The 19489-nt window shown below is 37.9% G+C and overlaps 1 protein-coding gene across 8 annotated transcripts in view; it reads right to left on the reverse strand.

Annotated features, from left to right (window-relative positions):
• Positions 1-1672: 1672 nt before the first annotated feature.
• GAB1 (GRB2 associated binding protein 1) overlaps positions 1673-19489 on the reverse strand; it is a 103739-nt gene continuing 85922 nt past the window's right edge. For 3 of the 8 annotated variants that reach the window (XM_068402833.1, XM_068402836.1, XM_068402831.1), the window contains 5 exons: positions 9606-9695; positions 7338-7431; positions 6852-6975; positions 3797-3919; positions 1673-3562 (listed from right to left, as the gene is read on the reverse strand). In XM_068402833.1, the coding sequence (XP_068258934.1) occupies positions 3404-3562; positions 3797-3919; positions 6852-6975; positions 7338-7431; positions 9606-9695 (590 nt within the window). In that variant the 3' untranslated portion in view covers positions 1673-3403. Of the gene's footprint in view, positions 3563-3796; positions 3920-4543; positions 4620-6851; positions 6976-7337; positions 7432-9605; positions 9696-18624; positions 18768-19489 lie in introns of those variants that run through there. The other 5 variants (XM_068402837.1, XM_068402834.1, XM_068402832.1 and 2 more) reach the window with 4 other exon arrangements.

Here is a 19489-nt window from a genome sequence, read left to right on the forward strand (position 1 = left end):
TCTGTATTTGTACAAGACCTATCACACACATATATTTGCAGTTTAAAATGACTCTTGTTTATGATACATAGAGCAATGAAAACTATATCCACAACTGGTAACGTACTGTTTTAGTGAAACGAGAAAGAACTTACCTGTTTGAAAAAGAACACTTGACAAAGACCACTCTCAAACTACTTCTGCACTGGTATCTACTGGAGTTTCCACTGGCACCCATCCCTCTAACTAGAGTGTCCTCGCAAAGCTAGTACCTGCAAGTTACACAAGGCTAACATCAGTCTAGCTTTCTTTCTACCACCTACAGCTTTAGGATTCACATGTTCAATTTAATATTCACATCCTTATTCACATTCCAAGAGCTCAGACAGACCTGCAGCATGAAGCTCCCCTCTAGCCTTATAGGTGAAAATGAGATGTATCATCCAGAGTTAGTACCATGGCTCCTCTGATTCTGAACATCCTTTGGACAACAAGTCGAGAAAATATTACTGCAATTCGGGGAACTGCTTAGTAATCTAATTAAAGAAAAATTTTAGACTATTACTTAATAAATCATTATACTGTCTGTACAGGCTGAAAGCTGCTGTTTTCCTTAACAAAAGGAAGGGGAAAAAGCCTAGAAATTAAGAGTGGATTCTCAATCATAATAACAATTAACATTGTAAATGCTGCCAAATTTCAAATGAAGAAAGAATAAATGTGATCTGTAAACCAAGGACTGATATCAGCAAACTTTGAGCAAAACCACGTTGTATCACTAGCTCAACAAGAGAGGCCAGCCTAGTAAACCAATTCTTTCAGGCATTTATACTCACTATCAGAGATGCTCACAGCATCTGAAAAAACAGTATAGGTATCTAAATATAAGTATCACTGCTCGATTACAAAAACCCGAAGAGTTTTAAAAATAATACACAGTTGTGTAGTTGGTAAATGTTTCAAGGACAGATGGGTTAGGGATAGGTAAAAGATGAGCAGCCCTTCCAAACTTTCTCCCTCAAATTCTCCCATCTATTGAGAAAATAGAGAAACACAAGTTTGAAATACGCCAAGATCATCTTAGTCCTTGGGTGCACACATGAGCACGGGAGTCCACAGCATGGATTCTTCTCCCCAATGGCAAGCACCAAACCAATTATGTAGGATAAACAGCAAAGTAACCACATCTGTTAACAAACACTACAGGCATCTCAGCAGTGGAGATGCACCACTGTTACAGCACCAATAAAATGCTTAAAGCCGGGTCCTAAAACAAAACTATCATGACATTAGTTACCAAGTACTCACCGTGCCGATGGGTGCTTCAACTGTAGCATCAGTGAAGAAGAGTTTATTATCGGATAGGAAGACCATCAAAGCAGAGTTGAGCTATAGGTCCAGAATGTTTATGGATTTGAACTACTTTTGACTGAGCCATCAAGGTCCCCTGGCTCACATCACTACTTCTGGCTCCCAGAAGACTGGGAATTCAGATTATTTAGCTGCTTGGTGCAGGGTTTTAAATCAGAGATTGACTTTGAAAATTGTTTTAGCTGTACCTTTTTTTTTTTTTTTTTTTGAGAGGTACTAAGAGGCAATCTACAATTTTTAAAAAGTGTGGCTGGTATCTAGGCACGTTCATAGACACATTAACATCGGTTTGCTGTTTCACAGGACAGAGTTTACACATCAAAACTGAACAACTTGATTTATTTAAAATTCACTTCAAAATGCATTGTGTTTAGTTACTTTTTTAAAATGAACATTCAAAGCATCAAAATATTACTAATTTAAAAAGAACCTTTGTTAAGAATAAGATAATTTACATGCTGTAGATTGTGGCTGTGAGGGGAGAGAAACAACCGATGGTAGATTAGGCACAGTACTAAGGCCAACATGACAGAAAACAACACAGCTCTATGCTCAACTTTTAAATGATCTGGACAAAATAAAACAATTGGGCAGGAAAACAAAACCAACCACTTACTTGAGGGTGTTTGTGTAGGAAAAAAAAAAAGGTGTTAGTAAGTTTTCTATCTAGATCTAACTCATTCACGTATTTAAAGAACTCTATCTTCTTCCAAATAATAAAAAATGTTTCTAAACCAAGGCAGATTATTATTTGGAACTGGCATAGTAAAATAAAGGATCACAGTATACAGAGCTTAAAATCCTGTACCAGGAAAGAGCAACGAGTGGTTTACAAGGGGATCATTTAAGTATATTATCTAATTTTTAAAAACAGATATAAAATATCAGTTGCATAGGGATTTAAATATAAGGCCAAGCAGGAGATTGAAGTAAGATAGAGATCGTAAGAAGGGCACTATGGTGTCAAAACATAGTATTTCCATTTGAATTAATGTCTAATTCAAAATCACAGTATTTTGCTAGTACTACAAACAGTGAATGTCAAACTGTCCCATTAATCTTGAACTGAAAACTGACATTAGAACTTCTAAATAGTACAAAACTAAAGCTCGTTGTCTAAACCTGATCAGTGTATTAGCACAATAGTGCTTGGTACGTACCTGATTTATATACTCTACCTTCTGTAAATAATATAAAGGTTATTTCTTGTTAATAAGTGTGAGATCACAATATTACTGCATGCCATCAGTGGTTTGCAGGCTTACTTGATATTTAATTATTCAGTCTTTAAAAGTGTAAGATCCCACCCTGCAGAATCTTCACCCATTGAACACAGAACACTGTCATTAATAAAATACAATAGAAGTTCCACCACTAACAACTAACGTATAAGCCAGGATTGTAGGTCTAAACCCAGTACAGTTCATTATTATTAACTCACAGCAATTTTTGTTAGGAAGGTAACCTGTAGACTTCCAAATAATCTTGCGCGTATTAAATATAAACAAGTATGTAACTAACGGTCGTCTCTTGGCATTTCAAGTAGATTATTCAATTGTGAAAGTATTTCCGCAAAATCAATTTTACGTTGTTAAAATGAAGTTCAAATACTAATTTCCGTATCTACATGTAGCTTAATTAACCTAAAATTGTAAGGAATAGTAGTGTAAGGAAAAAAAAATTCTCCAGATGAATTAGGTGTTAAGGTATACTAACTGGGAATACCTGAACCAACATTGTAACTGAAAAAGTGCATAAACATAGTAATACTACAAACGTGTTAACTACAGAACAAAGGGTTTTCTGAAAGCTAAGCAATACTATTTTACATGTTATTTACAGGTTGCAATTTTTCCAGAGACCACATAGCCAATTTACGATCTTAAAATTCCTTTGATAGATTCCAAGTGTCCTTTGGCTTCCATCCATTCGGTCAAGAACCTATTCATACGCCAGTGAATCAGGTACTGTACAGTTAAACAACACTGCCATTGTGGTTCTGTAATTCTTCAAAATTCACTCCTTTCTGGTCTTTGAAGAAAAAGCAGTATTTTCATTTCACGCTTTTCGTCGGTGTTTCAGATTCTGTAGACTGTCTCCCGTCAGTCCATGCCTCTCGTGTGCTCTTCAGTGCTAGCGTTTTCTGCTGGTCGACCACAACGTAATCAACTCTCTCATCTGCCACGCTGCTGCCTGAACCACTGCTCTTTTTCTGGGAAAGGCAAGGGAGAGTGAAAAACAGATGTTAAAAAAAGTAAGCAGATGTCACAAACAGATATAGAACAAGCACAGGTTTCTCTGAAAGGTCCAACATAGGCTCTCCGACTGACCATTTGACAAATTAGTTGAGATGATCTTGGGGGAGGCTCCCTCTTTCCCAGCAACTACTTGTGAAGAAATTTTAAACTCTTGATGGCAGAAATGCAAGAGTTGAAGATTTGCTTACCTTACGAGGTGGGGTAGATTTTCCTGAATCTAGGTCCAGATCTAAATATTCTACTTGTTTATCTCCTTTAGGTTTTACCATAGGGCTGCTTCCTCCATCAAGACTGTTGCTTCCGAACAAATTCTGAAATTATAATATAAATAACTTCAGCTACAAACGTACATGCTAATGGTCCACATTATCAAATACGCTTATTATAAACTGCCAAAATATTAAGGTTAAAGAACTGACTGAGAGCTTTTGCAATCAGCTTAACCATGCAAATTTTATTGACATTGTATAATAAGGAGGTATATTCTAAGTCAAAACTGGGACAGAGTCAAAAGCCAACAGGGGGGAAAAACCCCAAAACCAACCCCCCAAATTTATGGTTACCACCAAACCAATCTGTGCCTTCCACCTAATGTCCCTTTGATATCATGAGATAAGAATGAAGCGTGTTTTGTTCTTTTTAAATGAAGTTGTTACATTTCAAATTTAGCATTACTTAATTAAAAACTTTATTTCCTTAAATTGCTGTTAAAAACCTTAACAAAAATTTCAGCCTTACAAGAGTGGCAAAACTTCAAATGAAACTTTTACATTTCATTCATAAGCCATCAATGATTAAGTTGAAAATCAAAAAGTATTATTCAATTGATAAGACCAAAAGATGAAAACTTTGGAAAATTTGTGTAGGGCTGCCTGAACTGAAGTTGCATTGTATGTACCTAAATTTCAATTAAACCCAGACTTTTACAACCTCACCTCCTCTGTCCTCTCCCAGCCTGATCCCTCCCTCTTAACAGGTGTTATAGGAACAGTACAATAGAAGGACTCTTCTCTAAAAGATAAAGAAAAAAAAGGAAGACAGAGGGCAGCAGTCAGCAAAAAATGAAGAGGACGGCAGAAGGAAAGACAGAAGGGTAAGGCTGACAGCAACTTGAAAGAAAAAGCAGAATATTGCTGATTTTATTAAATAAAACAGATGTATGCCATGTCCAAACAAGATGCTTTGAGGCTGATGACAGAAAAAGATGAAAAAGTATAGGCTCCTCTCTAAGATGCAGCTGGAACAAATACAAATTTCCAAAACATCTGTGTAATCTGCACATTTTAAAACAAAGGCCTTGAGATATCTGGAAATGTTCAGGTTCTCTAGGAAATAAAATATTTTATGGGTTAAAGCTTAACGGGCGGGGCTTTTTTAAATTGAAGTTATCCATTATATCTGTATCGTCCATCTCATTTAATATTAAGTGTTAACAAGGACAAACACAAACAACTGAAAGTTCATTTTTGTTGCCCAAATTCTCTAAACAAATTTCTGCATATTTAACATACAAATATCAGGTTCTGTATCAAAGTTTCCAGCATAAATAAAAAAGCTATTACTCTTTAAACAGAAAAAATAATCTGTTATTTCAAACAAACTAGACAAGCAGAACATACGCATTAGAAAACAGAAACTTTAAATATACATAAATGAAAACGAAAGGAAATCTGTAGAACAACCTTAAAGAATGAATGGTGCAAGCAAACAGAAGATATTAATGACAGGCCATCGGAGCTGTGATATTATATTATCAATGTCCTGAAATGGCATTGTCAGAACCAACAGAAATCCCCAATCTGAACTGCAGTTCTGCTGCAGGGAGAACTGGGTGTGTAGGCAATTCTAAACCTTGGTGTAAAATGGGATGTTTCTTGCATCTGTAAAACGGGACGTCACCGATTACTTACCAATACCTCTCGCAAGAGAGGGGCTAAGTTTTTACATCACCAGCTCCCGGCTGCTGAAGGGCGCTTCACCTGGGAAGCGCGCCTGCACTGCTGGCAGGTCAGACACGGCACAGAGCACGGGCTGGGATGCTCTGCGGGCTCCTGAGCTTGCACCCAGTCGGAGCTGCCGCAGAGAAGCCAGCGGGATGGGCTCGCTCAGGGGGACCTAAGAAGCAGTACCCAGAGGCAGGAGTGGTGAGCTGGAGCGGAGGGAGCCTGGAGGAGGTTGGGGAAGGCATCCAGAGCAGCAGGGGATGGGGAAGCAAGGAGCACCACGAGAGGAGGAGAGTCCAGGGTGCAGTGAAACGGGCTAGCACATGCCGTATAAGAAGGCAGACAAACGAACAGAACAAAAAAGGTGCTAGACAGGCCCTCCCCAAAGAAGGTCTTTCATAATGCTTTAAAGATGAAAAATCCTGCTGTATTCCCCGCTAAGAACCCCAGCCGTAATAATGTGGTGAACGCATTGAACTATACTGAACAATCTGTGATTCTGTGAAAAGCTGAGCTCAAGATACAGGTTTTCCTCCAGTGCTTTAGGGGTATTCTGGATCGCATTTTCGTTTAGGCCTAGGTCTACTGCTACCCTCTTACTTTAAAATACTATTATTGGTTCTTCTTTTTCTCTCTCTCCTTCCCCCAGCCAAACAAAAACCACAGCACGGATCATTACCTTTTCCTATCTAGCTCGTCACTTACTGCACTGCAAGCTGAATATCTAAAACTTTATTATCTGAGAAAATTGTCCCCCAAAGGGGAAAAAATACAGATATTCAATACACAAAGATCCCTTCTATCCTCTTTTCTGAAAGAAGCCTAACAAAAGCACACATACAGTTTTTATAGAATGTAAACAACAAATATCAATCCTTTTTTCCCTGTTCCTTCCACATTTCTTGGAAGATGTCCCTTTAATAAAGGTTTTTAAGCATGTCTCAGAGGTCCTAAGACAGTTTATTTCCCCTGATGTCATAATACTGAACTGGTGCATAGCCCAGGACAAGCAATTACAAAGAGGAGACAGCTTCTAGGGAAGAGGAAAAATAAAAAGTAATGTATTGAACTGTTTTGTACAATAGATATGTATACTAACCATTCTCTTTATATATGATTATGCTTTTAACTTCTTCAGTGAAATCTTACCAAAATTACAGTTTTTCTACAGAGTTTTTTTATTATTATTTTGATCTAAAAGTATAAAGGGAGTGATGTTGAGTGGAAGGATCTGTGTTTGCATGATTTAAAAGTAAGGACTGCACAGGAAGAGAGTAGTTAAGATGTAGATTTTACATACTGGGTCTTCAGTGGACTGATTTGGATTCATGGATACATAATTCTCTTCACTGTCGTGCGAGTCACTGCTGGAAGTTGTGCTATGAACTGAATCCGGTCTGGGAGACATGGGAAACCTGGAGGAGCTAATTACCAGGAATTATTTTACAAACAATACATCTCAAATATCTTAAACCTCCTGGTAAACAACAAAAATAAGCATATTAGAGCTGAAATTATCATTCAGGTTTACTAGAGTGTCACATTTTTTGGTTATACACAGTCCCTTATATTTAATATTACAAAATAAAAATTCATATGGACACATTTTGTTTCAATGCACATGAGCATATATACATACACACACACATACACACACACCCCCTTCCAAAGGAAATGTCAATTTGCATTACACAGGCTAAAAATATAATACAGAAGTACGCACATTTATGAACACTCTAGTCAACAAAAACAATTAATCTGAATGAGGAAAAGCTAAGAGACTTACTCTCGTGCAAAGCTTCTGGTGATAGGAGATCTAACCGGGGCTTGTAATTCTTCCCATTCAGGCAGAGGTTTTATTTCTAGTGGAGCTGGTTTTGCTATATAAGAAACAGACAATCTTAAAGCACAGAACATTCCTAAACAAACTTAAATTTAATAGCTTTTCAAAGCCTAAATACCAAAAAAAGTAGTATTTTTAAAATAGTAAATACTAGTTAGGAAAAGGAGACAGTGTTCAGTTCTCAGAAAGCCATGATATATTAACTTATATTTTTAATCTTTCCAGGTACTGAAAAGCAACATCAATTAGAAAAAAACCCCCAGAATTCAAGAATTTTGCAAGATATTCTTGTACATAGTAATCCTGTTTTGAAAAGGGACTCTGAAAATGGCAGCATCATGTTCTGTCTTTACTCTGCCATGACGACTTGTTGAACTGACAAGCTCAGGATAGGGTCGATGGACTGTTTCAGCAGAGCCAACTCTGGGTACTTGTCTTGGCTCACGGACAATTGTTATTATGCAAACTGTGCCCTTGGTGCATACATGTGCCCTTCCTGATGAGGTTTCACAGCTCAAAGTGTGGGGTAGAATCTGCAGCTAAGACTCAGTTTGCAAAAGGGACAGATGAGCCGACACCCAGCTTCAATTCCAAGAGGTGCTTGGCTTCCTTCAGTGCCTATCAACAGACAAGCAGAAGAGCAGCGTGTTTGTGCCATTAATGACAGCTAACATTGTTCTAAAAGGTGCCATTTTTAAATGCCATTTTCAGAACAGAACTACAAATAGAGTATTAGTGAGAAACGTGTTATCCCTCCCTCCAGCTTCTATGTTTCACTCCTCCTAAATGTTAGGAAAAAAAAAAGTATAAAAAAAATTTTTGTGGAAAAAAAATTTAAAAAAAAATAATCACACAATCAAACTGCTGTCACTGTTTGAATCTAAACTTCATCCACCCTAAAAGTGTTTTTAGAAAATAAAATGCAATGTCATTATAATAACACTCCTTCCTCTCCTCAGCCCTCCATCAGTTTGCTGCCTATCAGCAGATTTGCCAAGATCAAATGTCAGGCATGTAGCACCAGTTCATGTGGAGTAAGAGCTGTCATAAGTGACCACATGAGGAACTGACAGAAATAAGTTGCTTAATCAGTGTGGTTGTCTCACAAGAAAAAAGCAGAACTGTACTCATACTTTGATTATACTCACTCTTCAGATTAAGTTATTGAAAAGTCAGCTATCATATATTGAACATAAGGACTCCTGATTCAAATTTTCTGGGTAAGTACCAGCCTTTAGTATCCCAAACAATTTTCTCCTTTTCCCTGTTAAGAAGTCATAATTATGCACTCAAAGCATTATCAAGCCCACGCCAGTAATTCTGCCACTTTAACTCACTTGCTCATAAAAAGCTGTCACCACAGGCTCAGGAGAGGAACTACAACTCATCTATCTCAAGATATAAGGTATCATATGAGATAAGAGTGGCAGAACCGAAGACGATACCAAAGCATGAGTGACACAAAAATGATGAGCTTGGCTCAAGTCCTCTGTAAAGGCCTGAGACTACCTGGCAGGTATAAGCAGTGTTTCTGCTCCAGCAGAAATAGAGTCAGGACTTTGTCCAAAGCCCACTGAGAACAGCAGGAATATTTTATCCAGTTGCAATGGGCTTTAACAACCAAAGGTAATGATCAGTGACACTGATTTTTAACATTATGTGTAATCTCCTCTACTTCTTGTGACTATCTAAGGCACCAACTCAGCACCTTCAATAAAGCCTATCAGACTAATTGCAATGCTCATTAAAATGCATAAATGAACCTCTGTCCTAGTAAATGGTCAGAGGATCAATATTTCGCTTTATTTTGGTATTTAGCCAACAGCAGGAGACCCCAGTAAACTGTGATTTCAGGTTATTGCCTAACAAAAGTTATTTCAAGCAACTTACAGGTAAGTCATATGTATTTGCTTCTAAATAAACGGACAGAAGTAAATATGAACAAAATATGAACATCTACAACTTAAGAGATCAGAACACCCATATTAATGTCAAGGAAATGTTTCCATGCGCTGTTCAATCCAGGAAAACGTTAATTCCTTACATAGGAAACTTTTTGCTTGGCAAGGAAAACACATCCGTGATCTTAGATTATAATAGAAGTAAAAAGACTATACAAGAGTTAAAGTTATTCTAGAAAAACAGTTTTCTTAATTTTTGGTTTACTTATTTTTATAAAGCTCCATATACATACAGTGCTAAAGTACATACCCTTTCTTCTTGTAGTAAAGTCACCTATGGTTTGTGAATCAGTTCGCTCTAAACCATGTGGTTTAGGTCTTAAAATTTTAGGACTTTGACCTAATTGGTAAAAAGAAGACTCTCTTAATAATATTCTATTTGTAAATGGAAAATGGAATTTTGTAAATAAACAGCACAACCCCCTGCAGAAAGGTTAATGCTACAAGCATAAGCAAGCTGCTGAAGGAGAGTTTTACAGTCTAGCTAGATCTCACACTAAGGGCTTAAGCACCAAACCAAAAACAAAGAAAACACTGCATGCAAGTAATTTGTCGGAGGCAAGCATAAAGGGTGTACAAAAAGGCTAAAAAATGCATCAACAAATATTGTAACTGATCATTACTATTAACTGGTTTCAAGCTGTATTACATAAAGAGTTCTGTATTTGAGGAATATCTAGCATGACAGGAGAATAGTCATGCTTCAGATGCAAGTGGCAGTACCCTCAAAGAAATTAAATCCTCTTTAGTCACAATATTACTTTGGAAATAGTGATACTCTTGGGAGGTCTCCTATCCACATGCATCTCCCACTTGAGAAGCCCCAAGAATCTTTTCCCACACTGTATTTGTTAAATTTGTTCCCCAGAGATCTATAACTGTCTGTACCAAAAGCATCTCTCCAACCTTGCAGACACAGGGGGGACTTTCTTTCCAAGCTCCCAGCCTATATACTGTCCTCCCACCATGGCACAACCCAACCTCCACCATAAATGATCCTGTTGTAAAATTACATTCTCTAAACTTTTTTTTAAATTGTATATACCTATATACAAGTGCAGCAGATGCACTAATCATTCCCCAATATGTTATGCTATCATACATTATCATGTTATTAGCGTAACACCCCTATGTTATTCTATCACACAACATAACACGTTAGATGAATCTGGTAACAAGGTGAAGAGTACAAAGTAAGAGAACATTAGAGTCACTCAGCTCCCTACAGGCAGTAATATAACCCCTCTCCCAACAAGGAAGTTCTTAGCCAACTTGACTAAACTCTGCGAGTGTTTCAGGTCACATTGTCTATTTTAAATAAATACGATCAATAATGTATAATAACCCTAACCTTTCATGAAAGTCTATCTGACAAAGCGTTAATATTAGTAAAGGCGAGTGCCTTCAAGTGGTACACCAAGAAGCCATATGAAAAGTAAATCTTTACAATAAACGAAATAAAAAGTTTAAGTCTGATTATGTTAGAAAGTTGCCCTACAGCACAAAATGGAAAAGGACTGGTACAGACTCAGATGTGGGCTGGTACTACCAGCAGTGAGTTAGAATGCTTTGTGAAAAATAAACTTGGCAACAAACACGAGAAGTTTGCAAATCTCTGCCCCAAGGGTTTTCCATATGAAGTGCTCTATTACTCTTATCACTGAAGTATTGGGGATAATCAAGTAACAACAAGAAAGGTAAACAGAAAGGTTTTGTACTGTATCTTAACTTCTACACAGTGCTGCTGAGAGACCATGCAAGTAACACAAAACGTATTTATTTACTAGTAGTGCTGCGTAGCAAGTTCCTTAAAAAGAAAAGGACATGAAATGATTTTCAGACAGTTCTTTTCCAATTTCAAAATCAGATGCTCCCTTAAATGGCTCGAAGTGCCATTTGGCCATGAAAAGGCCAAGCAGTTGGGCAATGTTGACCAAAGACCCAGACTGGAAAGCGGTACACAAAGCATGTCTGTAAAGTATGCTGGTGACTGGAGCTAAGTCAAAAGCATAACCCAACATGTTGGCACAGTTCATTCTGAGCTGATTTGATATGCTTGAGTACCTTGCCTACAACTCTGTGATAAAAGCTTGCCTATACAAAAAGACTAAGATCTTAAAATTGATTGAACAAATGTAGAAGTTCAAATTCAAATACCTTTTATTAAGAACAATTTGATGCTGAATATCATTACCTAATCATATTAATTTTGTGTTCCACAGTTTTATGATCTGATTTAAAAGAAATCTGGCCCAATACAACTCAATTTAAAATGCCAATCAATGCACTGACTTACCAGCACAGATCTTAAGTACAGTGAGAAATCTAGTAGAGGTAAAAAGGTTAATGAAATTATTTAACCAGTGTGTCCATTATAACCCCTCTGTGCTCTTATAACCAAACATAGGCCGAAGTGCCTGAAACCCATAATACAGGAGATAAGCGCAAGGAACTCAGGGCTATGACTCATTATTTCTACTCCTGTTAACGATGCTACGTGGTCTCGTGCAGCTAACCTACCTGAACTATGGTTATTCCCATTCGTAAAACGTGGAATATTGTGTTAACTGCCTGCCTCATACTTAATTTAGCACTTATAAACCACTCTTAGACTTTCACAAGAGCTGTATAAACAAGTACAGGTCCCTAAAATATTTCTCTTCTGTATCAGACAAGAACACACAAAATGTTCCAGCATAAAATAAAAACACTGAGTTTTCATCTCTTGCTGCCGAAAGACTGTTCAACCTAAATAAATTTGGTGGCAAAACAGCTGGCTGCTACCAACCAGCCAGGATAATGCAATTTCTCTAGTTTAATATGTCACAGAGAATTAAAATGTTTGTGCAGGGTTTTTTTTCTCCCTCCCTACAAAACAAAAAACGAAAGGCCTAATATCTGTTGAGGAGCTTATACTGTGTGACAGAAAAGACCTGACACCAAGCAAAGAAAAAGGGGAGAGTGGATCACAATTGCAAAACTGGGGTTACTTATTTGTGTCTGTAGTGCAGAATTCCTCCACCCCATTTTTGCCCATTTAAGAAGATAAAGTAACGAGTTAGGGCACAGAAAGCCCTTAATAATATCCCTTACTCCCTCAAAAGACATATTTTTAATAAATCCAGCAGAAATTTTAGAAGTGCCTTTTTTTTTATCTAAAAATTGAAAGTTCTGTCACTATCTTAAGCCAGATCTGTGAACAGAAATACGTATTTTTTAGAACTTTGTATCTTAAGTACTGCGACTGAAATTCCTGGTGCCGCTCCCAAGTAACCGCACTAATTTTCTCCAAGAGCGTGTCCTAGTACCTCCAAGAAGCAATGAGCTGAACAGAATATGGAGAAGAAAATTCCTCACACCTGTACAGCAGACCGGTCTCCAACTTCTGTTCTATTCAGAAATAATCACTAAAGGTAAGTGTCATAGGGTTGTTCTTCAAATCAGCTTAGGGAAGGTGGAAGGACAGTAGGTCTCTCTGGAAAGCCTGGCTCCATAGAGCATTCCAACGCCAGCTATACTGAAGAACACATTTCCTGTGGTTTAGACCCAAATCTACCTCGTACAATGTTTAAGTACTCACATAAGACAACGCTTTAAACTTACACGCCTAATTCTGGGAAAGATAATTCTGAGTTAAAAAAAAAAAAAAAAAAGTTTTATATATATATTTCCTTTTTTTTTTTTTTAACTGAAAAGGAAATAAATTGTGTTGCAACACCACTGGATGCAAACCTACAAGGGAAAAAAAAACCCAAATAAGTTATGGCAAGTGAAACCAACCAAACAAGAAGTGAAAATTAAATGTTTTCAGTGTTCAGTCAAGTCACCACCTGTGAAATGCAAAGTGAGAGAGAAGCTCAGCTTCTGCACGTGCTATCGGATGAATACTGTGCAAGGGCACCCTGAGCTGAAAAATCACTAATGAAGTCTATTTTTCTAACAAATGGCTGCTTGTAAAAACTGCCAAGCAGAACAAGCGATTATGGATCGAGCATTACAGTGCACTCGGACGGCATGAATTCTGCTCCTGGCATTTCGGCGCGTGTCAATGCTGCCTTTGTCCGAGAAGTCATCAGGAGAAGAGTTCATTTTGCGTGTTCGATTTTGTTTCAAATAATGGTTTAAACTTGAAAAATCTTTTGGTTTTTCCATCGGCTAATGTGTTCTCTCTTTTTGTTTTCCATAAAACACTTGGGATATAATGTTGGGGGTGGGGGGGAAAGGGGTCCCACTGCAGCAAATTCCTGCATCGGAGTAGGTAGGTGCTAAGATTTTTTGTTTTGAGGACGTAAGCCACTCACTGAAGAACCTCATTTGTTTTCAGGCTATTGCCTTGAAGCACTAGTACTCTTTCCTGACTGGCTGCTTGCTCCGCAGCTTGCTGGCAAGGGATTTCACGTCAGGAAATTGCAAACATCCTCACGAAAGAGGCCAACACTCTATTTAAATACCAGCTATTTAGGGCTTAAACATTTAAGGTAAATCTACTAACAAGACATAAAATTTAAGAAATGCATGATCTGTTAATGCTGTTTCCTGGCTAACAGGACTAATCCTCACGAGACAAGGAGATCAGACGTAGGAATGCTAGAGCGGTGCTTTGCTTGGAATAGGAGGGGGAGAGCAAAAGGCAAAACCAGCCACGTAAGTGCCCTCCATCCACAAAAGTACCTTCAGAGAGACATAACTAACAGCCGTTTCTAGTTTCCATTAAGAAATATGCATCTTTCCCCCTTTTCTCTGCAATTAGAGGAAACTGAAAATTTGCACTGAGGTCCAAGAATTCCAGTACTCAGAACCACTGTAGGTTTTTCCTTAGAAAACAAGGCTGATGCTCACGGTCTTACTCCCGCAGGGTTTATTATCTGGTTTTCAATTCTGCAGAATAACCTCCCCCTTTCCTTCTCTTCCTCTTCCTCACCCCAGTGAACTCTGATTCCCAAGTACATCGTCTTCAGCACAGAGCTCTACAAATATCCTGAATATGCTTTTTCATTTCTGTTTTTATTAAGACTATTTCCTGCCAAGGTACTTCTAATGAGAAACATGTATTTAGTCATACAACATTCATATCCATTTCCATACTAGTATCCAGCAAACAGGAATATCAATAATGGGCTTAGTTCTGGTCAGTGATACCACATGGGTGGTGATAACTACAGTCTTTTTAGGACAGTAAAAACAAGCTGATATCAAATTAAGTCTTCAATATTATGAAATATTAAAAGCAGTCATCTAAAGAGAGGCTCTCCAGTTTTCTTAGACATCTTTATCTTCTCACAATAACTTCTCTCAGAGGACTGGTACTTTGAATGCTCCAGAAATTAAGAATGAATGGGAAAAAATATCTGATTGTAAAGAAGTCCAACTGCATCTGACAGCTAAGGTTCACTGGTAATTCATAAAATATTTGCCAAATGCCATAAAAACTGTTCAGAGAATACCGAAGCTATTAATCATCCAAATACTATTTGACTGCTCTAATTTGCAAGTAACTCCATGTCTGTATTTAAAAAGCCCCCAAAGCATGACGAACTAAAAGCATTCAATAACTGTTTTAAGACCAAAGTACAGTGTTCTGGAGTGTTTATTGATTAGTAGTTTAAAGCTGCACTAAGATTCATGAAGTCTAAGGGGTACTACTTGAGATAGCTTTCCCTTTTTTTTTTTTAAACTAAACACAAAAAACTAAGCTTAACTTGTTCACTGGAAAAATCAAGCCTAACATTAAGTCTATAAAAAAGCCAATGGAATAGCATGAAAATATGTATACCAAAAACTATGTTTTCTTAAAAAGGCATTAAGCACACAGGGAAGAAAAGGAAAATTGTATGGAGGGAAGAAAAAAAAATAGTGTGATATTACCTGTGTTCTCTTGTTCCTGCTCTCCCTAGCATCTTTGGAGTTCAACACTCCCATCTCTGCCGCTAGTATGTGAGGAAGTCTTGAAGTTTGTCTTCAGAAAACTAATATGTTTATTTTTTTAAAAACCATTACGTCCAGTAATGCATAGCTTCCTTTGCAACTGTGATGCAGCCATCCAAATGAAATCTTTACTTGAATTCATTTGTTGTTTCAAAGTTTTGTAAGACAAATCACAGCTGCAAGTTAAGGACTGGTGTATCGTAGCAAAGAGCTATAAAGATTTCATTTAAAGCTATTAAGTAAAAACTACCCTTATAGAAGTAATTTAGTACAGCCATGGAGGAAGTATAATTTTCAGCTAATGGAAGTCTTTGGAGCTTGTGCAGGAAAAAAAGAAGGAAAAAAAAAATCAATTAATTGTATTCAACCTGCTTCAGGAACTTCAAGGAAGCACCAAAACAACCCCAAAAATCTTACTTTTCTAAATTTCTAAATGGAACGAACAGGAAGTTTAGCTTCCAAGAGTAAATGGAAAGATTAAACGCATGGATTTCTTAAAGGCAAAATGAACGGTACTTCTGCTCAGAAAAATCATCATGAAAATTAGTTTCTTTTTCAACAGATCTTCAGTTCAGTTCTTGCTGCTGATTAAAATCGCCATTCACAATTTTTCAATGCCTACTTGTCCTAAAGCCTGAGAAAATGAGTGATCCCTTATTTAAGAATATGCAAGACCATCATGATAGCGTAGAACACTGCGGTGTTGCCAACTTCTATTTTTAAAGAAATGTCAGCTCCTGTTGTCACAAATGCCTTAACTGTTTTTCTGAAGTTTTATTTCAGGATGGTGTGGTGCTCCTGCTATATCAGGACGTGCAATATGTTCACATTGTCCAACTCTGACACTCAAACACGTAAATATTAAACAAGGAAACTGTTCACTAGGCTATTTATAACTAACTTCATGATTAATGAGGCTTCTTAATTTCCTTAACAACTACCTACTTTGCTTGAGATGTTTACAGCATCACACTACACTACAACAACGGGTGATTATGCCAGTCATCCAGAAGCATCACAGTGGGTCCTATGTGGGCCAGAACGTGGCAGATGCTTCCTGCCATGTGAAAGCTCTGTACACAATTACCTCTTCGAAGTGGGCCTCTGCTCTTAAACAAAGAAAATTGGCATTTTCTGTGAAGTTAATCTGTTTGGGAGATGTTCATGAGTAGTCATGGTAAAGATACAGCCACATTTTTATAAGCAAGCCACATATTTGTGGTTTGACCACACAAATTATGTCTTGTAAGGTCTTAAATGAGAAAAATCTATAAGAAAAACAACGAGATAAAATTTTTAACATTTTTAAAACAATCACAAGTCCCAACTCCATGAGAATTTTTTTCCCTCTCCCTTGGTTTCTTTTGTTCCGTTGTTTTTGTTTTTTTGTTTGGTTTTTTTTTTTTTTTTCAAGGTGCATCTGGGTATTTTGTTGGCATGAAATGAAATGCGTGCATCACTCACTGTCTCTAAATCCTAGTTTACCACTTGCTGGGCTGAAAATTACCAGGGCCAAGCAGCAGTCTCTTTTAAAGGCAATCCTATGGATTCAAGTTGCAGGAAGCATCTCAGACTAAATGCTGATATATTTTTGTTGAAAGATAAGCCTCTTGTAAAAAAATAAAGGTGAAAATGCACTACATTAGCTATTATTTTTCCATCAGCAAAATAACCTGTGCAATCCAACTCAAAACTAGGACTGAAAATCTCGTTTAAAATAATCTTGAATGCAGTTAAACTCTAACAATATTTGGGCAAATACAATTGCTATTCAAGACAAATGGAGTCAAGTCCAGTACCATGTTGCAGGCTGGGAACCTCAAGTTCTTTACTGCCTCTGTCACCAATCCGCTTAGTGATCTTGAGTGCATCGTTCTATCACAGCTCCCCATGACCCTGAACGAGGATCTGTGCTAAACTCAACCCTCTCGTAAAGTGTTAAGTACTACAGATCAAAAACATTTAAAAAATGGCAGTGTTACACTATACTCAAATGAATGAGATGATTTAACTTTTGATTTTCATTCCATCATGGCCATGAATTGTTAACTTCAGCCATATGCCCACAGGTCATGTACTTCTTTTCAGAACCTTAAAAAACTCACTTTGGTACAGAAACGTGCTGCACCTCAGAAAAGTTACCAAGTTACAGTAAGTACGGGCATCAAACTGAGACTTTGGAACAAAATTCTGCCATCACCGATTCCACCATTGACTTAAATGTTTGATTCAAACATGGAAAAATTATGTTTTATCAGTCGAGATGGCAAGCACATATTTCTTAAAGCTTTGAACTTTAACAGATAAGATGCACACACACCCACACTAAATGTTTCATAGCTATAAGGAGTCTTTCTGGACAGCTCCTAAACAAGTATTTAAAAAAAACCCCCAAACTTATTTTGTAGTTGTTTGGTCTTAAAGTCTTGCTTTAAGATCACAAACCCCACCCCTGGAAATAAATCATGGGGCAGGAGAGGGTCATTATCATGCCCAGAGGCTCACAGACACCCCCCCATCTCTCAAATGCTGCCACCTGACCTATAAAAACCAATTCACACCCTACCCCTTTTATTTTCAACCATGCACTTTCCTTGATCTCTGACTTACGTCACGTTTGTACTGAAGATTAAGATCGTCTAGACTCACAGACCTCTGTCAGGCCTTAAAACCGTCTTGTGGACTGCCAGCACAGCCACCCGGGACCTGCCTGGCTACACAGAGCAGTTCCCCGTGGAGCAGCGAAACGTTCACTACAGTCCTGCAAGCTGTCAGCAGGATGGAGATCACAGGATCCACTGCCTCGTATCACAACCCTTTTCAGATATTTTGACGGGCCCCAGGGAAAGTACAAGGTGGAGCAGAAGAGAACCTGGCTGCTCTTTGCTGCCGTAGCTGGCTAGGGAGTCTTCGCCTCACTGCATTTGGACACATTTAATTCTACTGCTCCTTCTTGGATAAATGGTATTTTGAGGAAGGAACACGTGACTGTCAAAACAAACATCACATAATCGCTCTGTGGCAGAACCAGTCACAGTCTTTGAGCAATTCAGAGAATAAGACCCAACTGCATGGATGGATGCAATATTTCTTCCGCTTGAAGCCTTTTGCTAGCAACAGTGCTTCCAATTTAGCGTCACGCCTACATGCAACCGTGGCAAGTTAAAGCAGCCAAAAAGCAGAAATACAAAATCAATATAGACAATGGTTCTTTATAATGAAAGCAACAGCACCCTGAAAAAACAAATTAAAAAGAGATTATTTTTGTCATTCAATTATAGGTGAATGCAGAAAAGCACCTGGCCAAACGCTCTCCATTTTGTCCCAAGCAATATATCACTTACCTTTTGGTATGCTTCTCTAAAGAAATAGTAAAGCGCTTTGATTCAAGTTATTGGGGCAGGAAGCCAACACCATGTTTTGAAATTACTTTCAGGACTTCCAGAAAGTACTGGAAGCTCCCCGCATTTACAGAAGCAGCTGTGAGCTAGAAAAATGAAACTACATGAAAATGTAGTGTAATCTCAAGGCTATATATATTTTTTTAATTTTTTTTATTAATTTTTAACCCATTTTCTAAAACAAGGCTTTTCTAGAAACCAGTGGAAAAAGACACAGGGTATCTCATAGCTCACCATGGCTCCTGGCCCAGGCTACTCTACTACAGGTGGGAAGACTGAGGAACCTCAGGCTCTCAGAGCAGGGGTGCAGAAGGACCCTCCTCAGAAGGACGTGCACATACTTTAGTGAATTTTAGACCTATTTATTACCTACATTTAGTTTACTCATGTTGCTGATTTTTCTTAACTCAGTCCTCTGTCACAGTTGCTACTTCTATACACCTTTACCTATTCTTAAAAGTTTTGAGAATTTTAACAATTTCATAAATTATCCAGAATGTCAGGTACTTATATCAAGAGCTGTGAAGACCTACGCATTACAGTCACTGCTGCTGACAGACAGATTGCCAAATCCTTGCTGCCTGGCACGTTAATTCTCCAAAGACAGCAGAACCAGAAGAAACTGAGTATGTGTTTCATCTCAGGTTTACCAAACAGAAACAGCAGAGGAGAGAGCAGGCTACATCCAACAGAATGGCCACTGCCATCATCGAGCCCTCCATTTTCTACCCTTGTCAAACTGTACTGTCTGTAAGCAGTAAGCCCTTAAACCAAAGAAAAATAGAGGAGATGCTAAGCATATACATTT

Source organism: Nyctibius grandis, chromosome 6 (assembly GCF_013368605.1).
Source record: "Nyctibius grandis isolate bNycGra1 chromosome 6, bNycGra1.pri, whole genome shotgun sequence".
NCBI lineage: Eukaryota > Metazoa > Chordata > Aves > Nyctibiiformes > Nyctibiidae > Nyctibius > Nyctibius grandis.